General features: G+C 44.0%; 1 protein-coding gene across 2 annotated transcripts; it reads right to left on the bottom strand.

Annotated features, from left to right (window-relative positions):
* Positions 1-849: 849 nt before the first annotated feature.
* Positions 850-8523, bottom strand: zic4 (zic family member 4). 2 transcript variants are annotated; one of them, XM_068709871.1, is made up of 3 exons: positions 7937-8523; positions 7202-7828; positions 850-5093 (listed from the first exon to the last, which is right to left on the bottom strand). In XM_068709871.1, exons 1-3 carry the CDS (start codon positions 8361-8363, stop codon positions 4654-4656), a joined length of 1494 nt encoding a protein of 497 aa, XP_068565972.1. In that variant the 5' UTR covers positions 8364-8523; the 3' UTR covers positions 850-4653. The 2 variants fall into 2 exon arrangements, with proteins under 2 accessions (XP_068565972.1, XP_068565971.1); XM_068709870.1 differs by having other exon boundaries at positions 7202-8523.
* Between the last annotated feature and the right edge of the window lie 232 nt (positions 8524-8755).

Below are 8755 nucleotides of genomic sequence, written 5' to 3'. Positions count from 1 at the left end.
TGTGTTACCATGTGAAATACGCTTTTAAATGACTCACGTTACAACTCTGTATATATTTGCAGGAATAAATGGAGCACGCCATCAGATTACTGTTTATACTGTGGCTTATTTTAAATTTAATTCCCCATATTTGTCTTCTTCTTCATATGCCCACATACTGTCTGAATAGACTCCAACAATATTTAGATCTATGTGTTTGCTCGAGTTGCAGCAACAAGTTCTCCCTGCACGTGTGCGATCGCTCGCGTTAACGAAGGAAGTCATCACAGCTCGTGCTAACTAGACTGCGAGATCAAATGAGAAGGAGAAGGAGATCTCGGATCAAAAGAGACCAAATGAGCGGGTCTCTGATTCATTCATGCAGCTGCATTGAGACCAAGGCCAACAGGCGTATCACACACTGAAAGGGAGCTGCTATTCAGGGTGCAGGTGTGAAGTATGTGGCACATTCTGCCATATAATGTGGCGGTTGTTAGAAATCCGTGTTCGGGCCTATGTGGGCTACTGGGGGGGGGCTGATTCGCATTGGAGGGAGCCCGCTCATCTATGAAAGTAAAATAACTCCGTTTCCTGAAATCTGTGGATGACGGTAATCCTAAAACCTGGAGAGTGTATAAGGTCTTACTGCCCCCCCCCCCCCCACCCCAGGTTCTCCGGATAGTGACTTATGAGAGGTTCGCCTGCTAGCTACCGCCGGGCTGCAGCCTTAAACCTGCCTCAGCTCTGCTTGCTCACCTTTTATATGCGGAATACAGTTAATTTAGCTTTAAAGGTTGTCATAAATCATCATGACGGAAGCTCGTGGTGGCCTATACATCACAGCCACGTGATTCGCGTAAATCCCCCCATGGTAACTCACCTGGACGTTATCAGAATATGGTATTCAATATTCATGACCAGCTTTAGTTGCACTTAACTTGTGGGTGTGCGTGTGTTTGCCTTTTGACCTTACTTCTCCATACTCGATCAAATAAATGAAGTGCAATGAAATAGGAATAATCCTGTACTAATGTTTAGGTGGTGAAAACAATACTTAACTGTATAATAGAGGTGTGTTGGGAGCTTTTTGTAGCCATATTTATTCCATTTGAGCTCTATTTCCTTATTTATTGACTATAATAAATAGAAACATCAATGCATCTTTTTCTTCCATCAGTGTTTCCAGGATGTCAGCTCTATTAAAACAGCTCTGTCCTGCTTTTCCGGTCTGTTTCTGGCGGGTCTATTGCACCTGTCCCTCTGCCTTTATCTTTTATTTTTTTTGCGCCAATTTCGGCCACTTCATTCCTGATAATTATGACCTGGTTGGTGTCGGAGGTGCTGATGGTGGTGGTGTTGGAGCGTGGGGTGGGCGTGGGGGAAAGGGGGAGGGATGAGAGGGGGGGGTGAGTGAGGCTTTTACTCCTAGACTGCTAATCCCCCTATTAAAAGGGTTTTGTTCAATAATGCCGGACAGTTTCCGGAAGTAGGATTACCGCCTCCATTATTTTACAAAGAAATGATATTTCACACTCAAATGAGCCTTAGGTTGCAGCAGTGGTACTGAGAGGGCCTTGTGGGGGAATGAAATGGATTCATATTCTTTATGTTGCTCTTTGGCAGTTCAAAACCTCCCCCTTCTTTTCTTTATTTTGTAACGTCCTCTATTCTATAAGTGAATATGTATGTTCTCTGTGAAACTGCAAAAACCGCCATCAGCTTCCTGTTTTGGACTGGCATTCGTGTTGCTGCTCAAGTGGAGGCTCTTCTCTTTCTCTGTATATCGCACGCACGCACGCACGCACGCACGCACGCACACACACACCTGTTCTTGATTCTTGACCCCATATAGCTGGTATCAGATCAGAGGTTGTCGCTCAGCTGAAGGTGGGAAGCCCCGATGAGTGAACCCAACAGGATCAGTTGTTAAAGATCCTCTCTAACGGTTCGAGCTGCCTGTGGTGTCCAGTGTCTGCACGCCGGGAATTTCACTTTTACATTTAAACCAACAGTCGTCACGTGCCAGTTCACTAGCTCTGTACTGGCGATGCATTGCAACCAAAGCCCTGCACTTGTAACAGCTTCATTTCTCATTGAAGACAGGGTATTTATATTTGGTAAAAGTCATAAATTATGAGGCGTAAAGGTCACTAAACTATTGCAGAGCAGACGCGCACAGTGCTGCAGCACCTCTGCGTGATTTTTATTCCTCTCTGTGGCTTCCAAATGGATTCAAGGCCCTTTTTTCTTTGATCTGTGGCTGCAGTAAAGATCAAATTCGCAAATACTTTGGCTGAAACAAATGAGACACGGACCTTGTGTTTTAACCCTCTCGCTTCTCTCTCTAATGAAACAACTCTTTAAACGCTGCCTATCCTTCACTTTGAGCGCTGAATGGAAAATGTTTTTACGCGACTCAGTTAGTTCTTGTCCATTTTGACGACTGGAACTAAAAGCTTTAGACGGCCCAATAGAGAGGAGGCCAACAGAGAGGAGCCCAACAAATCGGTGACAAAGGGCTTTCCGTGTCATCAACGTCGTTCAGACGACCTAGAAGAATCCCTCTGATATCAACTCCCACTTCAAAGACTCCCACTTTCAATTGAGATCCAACTATCTTGTTGCTTCTTTTTTATTTATTCCTTTTTTTCTTGTTTCTTTACGCACAAGAGCTGGTGCCAAAAGAGGCATCATCATCCTGCTTTTATTTGGTTGGTTTAGTGTTTATTCTTTTCTTTGAGCAGGGCCTCTTCCTCACAGCAAACTGTCATGCACTTAACCAAACTCCATAAACGTATCAGAGAGTTGTAGCTGTGTTGTTTCCACCCACTTCTGCGTTAGTCAAGGCCGAGAGTAAAACGTGCCCCTCAGCCAAAAAGTTTCCCCAGCGCAGCAGAGCTCTTCAGGTTTATGTTTAGCTGCATATTCATTTCACATGTTTTATTATTTATTTAAAATCTGCAAGTGGTGCACAACTCTGAAATAATTCATTTAAAAGTCTATTGTTAACTGTATATTTATCATAGGCAGACATGCTTTTATGGTTTTACATATTTCATGCATAGAGCTTAAATATGATTATGGTTAAATGTATCCATTGAGCAGCTCGGCCCTCTTGCAATGCAAGTCTATTATGGAGTGGGACAACTGCCTTTTAGCGGCTTCTCCTTTGATTGTCGTAAAGTAGGCCTGGAGCAAAAGAATATATTTTTCTTCTTTATACTGCCCTCGTCTGCAATATAAAGGACGTAGATTACCGTTTCCTACCCCATGGGAAGCAAATATTACATTCTTTAGAGCGGGCTTTTGAGTCCACGGACTTGGCCCCATATCATTTGAGTTTGACTTGGCTATTGCTATAGAAATCTTAATTCACCATGAGGATTCACCGTCGTGAAAAAAATGGCTCTTTTGTACAAAATGCTCTTTGAAGTCTGGATCAGAATATTGTAGCCCTTCGTCAGACTCTGCCCACGTCTGCATCAAAAACCACAGCTCAGCTGAGAAAGTAAGACTTTACTCAAGTTTTTAATTCGCCCCTTTCACCGAAAAACACTCACGAAAATAAAGTATTTAACTGAAATGTAAAGGACCTTTCTCTACATGTTATTGCTTTGAGCCTTAGCTGTTAGTATCTGGATCAGACATGGATATATTATTACTCGAGCTTCAAGTTGTAAGTAAAGGAGGCAATTGTTGTTTTTAAATTAAAATATAATTTTTAAAGACTTGGCAGAAATTGTGAAGATGTTCCCAAAAAAAGCTTATTTTTTTAATTGATAATTTGATATGTAAATTCCATATAAACCCGAATGGCTCAGCAGAGTTGTCACTTTAGTCATACAAGATTTATTCAAAATACCCACAATATTACAAGGCAATTCGGTACGCATTTTGAGTGCCGCTCGATTTCAGATATTAAAAATGAGAAAAAAAATATTGACGACAATGATACAAAATCACGAAATGCCCACTTTGATAAAACATTTATAATTTCACGCTCGTATATCAAATACTGCAGGCTTATGAAAAATGTTGACCTTCTGCACAAATGAAAAAAAAAACAATTCTGTAAACATAAACCGTTTGTACAAATAACTGCAGTAATTAGTAAGAAACTGCTTGGAGACAGATCCTTCCAGAACTATCAACATCAACACATCGAAACTTACAAAATTTACAAATGTACAAGGTTGCCCTAATTGAAACATGCACTTTGGTTCGATAATACAAAATCCCTCAAATTCAGATTGAAAAATAAATAAAAACATATTGAAGTCAAAACTCGGAATTTACAAAATAATTTTACACCAACATGCCTAGCCTACAATAGTGTACCACGTAGTCTAACGGATTTACACGACTCTTTCCACAAGTGGACCAGTGGGCCGTCAGGGCGCAGGCACCGAGCCAACCATTTTGAATAAGCTGAGGTTTGAAAATATATTCTTTTTATTTTGCCAGGATATTAGCACGTCTTTAGGGTTTGCACTTTTTCCTTCCAATGTGGTTCAAAATGGGTCTCTTGGCTCTGGGTGTCTGTTTGGTGGCTCAACCAAAACGGCACCAGTGGGCCTTCGCAGGCATATAGGCACCGAAGCCAAACCATTTTTAATAGTTAGGCTTTTGAAAGCGTGTTCTGTCACTTGTGACTTCTCTTTGAGTCCAATTGGATTAAAACGCGTCCCTCGGTTCTGGGTTTCTGTAAGGCGGCTCGTCTGTGGGGTCGGGCGTGGAGGGCCCGCTGGGTGGTGTTTGGGCGCCACTGGCACCTGAACTGTGGCACACGTACCATTCACTTAGATTCGCTGGCTGGGAAGCTCCCACCGGCTCCGACAGCACCGAGGAGCCTCCTGGCTCCCGGCCCAGGTCTGAGGAGGGGGAGACCAGGGACGGGGTGGATGACTCGTAGCCTGAACTGGGCGGGGGGGACTTGCAGTGCACCTTCATGTGTTTCCTCAGGGAGCTGGGGTGTGTGTAGGACTTATCGCAGCCTCTCACTTTGCAGTTGTAGGGCTTATCGCTGGTGTGGACGTGGGAGTGCTTTTTCCGGTCACTGCTGTTGGCGAAGCGTCTGTCGCAGCCGTCAAACTCACATTTGAAGGGCTTCTCACCTGTGAACAGTGATGGTGACATAATGAAATATAAATCAATAAATTACGGATTCAAAAACATTGACGTTCCCCAATCAGACCTCGTGCTATTTATTTAAGAGACCATCTCCCAACCTCTAGCAGCTTGATACTTGACACAAATCTTTAATTATTAAATAGTAACAATGCGGGTAACCCTATTTTTGGGGGCATATATGAGCTTGAAATAAACTAAGCAACAAGTATCCAACTATCTGTGACCCAACAAAAAAAAGAATATATTTTTTTAGAAGATTAAAAACAAAGCTGTGACAAATACAGCCACTTTGATTATTTGTTTCTTGATTTACCAAATATTATTTTATAGTTAGTATTTATAGGCAACACCCCCTCCCCCCCCCCCCCCCCCCCCCCCCCCCACGTGCACTTCAAAAAGTGTGCCTACTTGGACAGAGCTGCCATGAGTCTGGTGTAAACAGGAGGGCTGAACCCCCACTGTCCTGGGTCTATACCTGGCGTCTACATGCATCAAGGCATACGTCAAAACAGACAAGCTATGAGCACAGACATAGCAGGCCTAAAACCAACTGCAGAATAATGATAAATGAAAGTATTGCCACCAGGCTGCACCTACTGTGTGCTAACACTGTCTGCTATTTCAATTCTGCAAATGGTTATGGACCTGGTCTAATTTTGCGTTTTAATAACAACTATTTCTACCTGATTATGACAAGGCAAAAAAAAAAAAACAGTCTGAATAAATTACACGGAAATCATCCGCTGCTGATTTTTCTCCTCCGATTAAAGCTTTTGAGAATATGTAATTGCCTCTGTCTAATTACACTTGCGGGTTGAATATCAATTTGACCTTCAGCTGCTGGGTTGAGAGAGCCAATCAAGGATATTAGTGTAGTACAAGAAACCGTTGAGGAACAGACCCCAGGGGCAGCCCCAGTCATAACCACACTTTCAGATAGGTTTTAAACATGATACCAAAGACCAGGCCCCTTGGGAGTCAACACACAGAAATAATTTAACAGATTTGTACTTAGGTAATGTGAGCAAATGATATGAATAATACATAGGGTGCAGAAATGGAGCAGAGGGGGAGTGCCATGCAGCCACCGAAAGAGAGGAATGTAGTCATTGTGTTCATTTACAAGTCTGACTCGACATTTTGAGGCCTTTTTTCCCCTCACTAGCTCCACAGCACGTCATTGTTCCACAAAGGCAAGCAGCCATATTGTATCTTTATATGTTGTTGTTTTTTTAAAATCAGGGCTATAGTTAAATCAGAACTGCTGCTTGGAGCTGCAATGTGCATACGTCAGTCATTATAGACGCAGTCAGCTCTGCCAACCTGTTGGTGAATTATTTTCAGCCGTCTGCACTTGTCAACTTGTTGCTTTGGCTAAAGGCTACCAAGAGCTGATCATTCCAAGAGCAGGCTTACATATTTCACCGTGCATACATGTCATATCACTCTGGAAAATAAAGGTATTCAAATAGAATCCTCATAAAAACACTCCCCTCTCTGTAGCTTTAAGTGCAATGCAACCCAACCAACTAGTATTATTATTATTATTATCGGTTGGAATAAAGGCATAACACTGCTCGTAAACACAGCTACAAGTGGCTGGGAAAAAAGCCCACATCATCATCATATCAGTCACACTCAATGTGAAGATGTGTAGCGTGCATGGACCAGACCTGACGTGGGCCTCAGTCTTTGTGCTGTGGTGTAAACAAGAGGTTGAAACCGTCAAACGCCTGAGTGAGCTGTACCATAATCCCGAACCTTTGCAAAACTTGCGAGCACTGATGCTACCTCACGACAAACAGGTGGGCAGTAGCTGTCGCGTGCGGATGTATCAGCAGCACACACTGATTAATTGCCACGGTGCATCAGAGGCTATTTTAAATGCTTGAAATCAAAGGGAATTCAATTAAAAGTCGTGAAAAAACGATCTGAAAATTATTCAAAGTATCGCTTAATTTTTTACTAATATGTTTGAAATTTCAACATGCAACTTGATCTTTTTTTTTTTTTTTTTACATATTACATTAAATGCACATATTACATTGTACATTTCCACAACATTTCCTTTTATGAATATATAGCCACTGACCTGTGTGCGTCCTTTTGTGAATCTTAAGGTTCTCGGATCTTGCGAACACTTTCCCACAGCCGGGGAATGGGCATGGAAACGGTTTCTCCCCGGTGTGCACTCGAATGTGATTTACAAGTTTGTACTTGGCTTTAAATGGTTTGCCTTCCCTCGGACACTCTTCCCAAAAACAGATATGGTTCGCCTGCTCTGGTCCACCGACGTGCTCCACCGTCACATGCGTTACGAGTTCGTGCATGGTGCTGTAAGTTTTGGAGCAAAGTTTCCTCGGCGATAGCTCCGGCTCCAGCCACTTGCAAATCAGCTCTTGCTTTATCGGCTGCCTCATGTAGCGGAAAAAGGCACCGGCTCCGTGGTGGTGGTGGTGGTGAGCGCTGAGATTCATGTTCAGATTCAGACCACCGTAGCCATGCAACGGCGAGGCGGAGAACGGATCAGCCCTGGAGCTTGCCACTTGACTCAAGTGATCAGACCTAACGTACATTTCTCCAGGTAGTCCTAACCTTATTTGTCCATTCAACGCTTGGCCACCCGGGGATCCGCTCGAAGACTGGTCGTGATGGAGTCCGGAGAAGAGGGTATGGTTCCCAGCGTCGGGGTGATGACCATAGTGTCCGGGATAGCTACCTGTTGTTGAGACAAACATTCCGTGGTGAGAGGCTGAACCAGCAGTCTGGTCAGTCAGTACCGGCATGGCTTGAGCTGTCAGATCTCTCCGGATGAGGAAATCCCTACCTGCAGATAAAGCCTGGGCCGTGTGAGACATAGAATAGGGGACCGATGTCGCCTGAACCGGGCCAAAAGCTCCCGTTTGACTGGAGACCACTTCGCTGTGGCCTGCCATATGATGATTGTGGTGGTGGTGATGGTGGTGGGGATAATGATGGGCTGGGCTGATTTTGAGGGCCGCGGAGTGCCCCATGTGTTCTGGCCCGAATGGACTCGGCCCCAGGCGGGGTTCCGCAGTAATCTCCCCAGGGTGCGAGTGAGCCATTGAGTGTGGATGGCTGCTGAACCCCGGGAAGCCTGTCACGCTCTGAGGGGTATGGTGGTGATGATGGTGATGGTGGTGAGCCCCTGCCAAGTCAACTAATCTCAGCGCCGTGTTCCGTTTGGAAAACGTAGGGTCCATCACGGGGCTTCCCAATGCATCCACGCTCATTACTTCCTAATTTTAGAATAACTTGACAGCAGGCAAAATAATAATGATGATGACAAATATGTTTTAATCGCAATGAAAAATAAAGAAAAAAGACTTTTTAAAGTTAAGTCTATCTGCAGACTACATGGAATCCCATTCGGTTGAGAGGCAGCAGCAGGACGCTTTGATACTGAATAGAGATTCATGGTAGGCGCTGCAGCCCGTGGAGCCAAACAATCACCCTGCGCTCTAATTGGTCAGCGCTCGGTGATTGACGTCACCAGTGACAGTTTCCAACGTGAAGAAAAATGTCTTAGTGACAGCAAGCAGCCAGCGCGCATGCGCAGTGCCTTAGGCAACGCTTGAGAAAAATAGTTGTTATGCAAAGGTTATTATACAATAAAAGTCCTAAA

This window comes from Cebidichthys violaceus, unplaced genomic scaffold (assembly GCF_023349555.1).
Source record: "Cebidichthys violaceus isolate CVI_PGR_0920_01 unplaced genomic scaffold, fCebVio1.0.p SCAF_15, whole genome shotgun sequence".
Taxonomy (NCBI): Eukaryota; Metazoa; Chordata; class Actinopteri; order Perciformes; family Stichaeidae; genus Cebidichthys; species Cebidichthys violaceus.
This window is presented reverse-complemented; position numbering and strand designations above follow the sequence as displayed.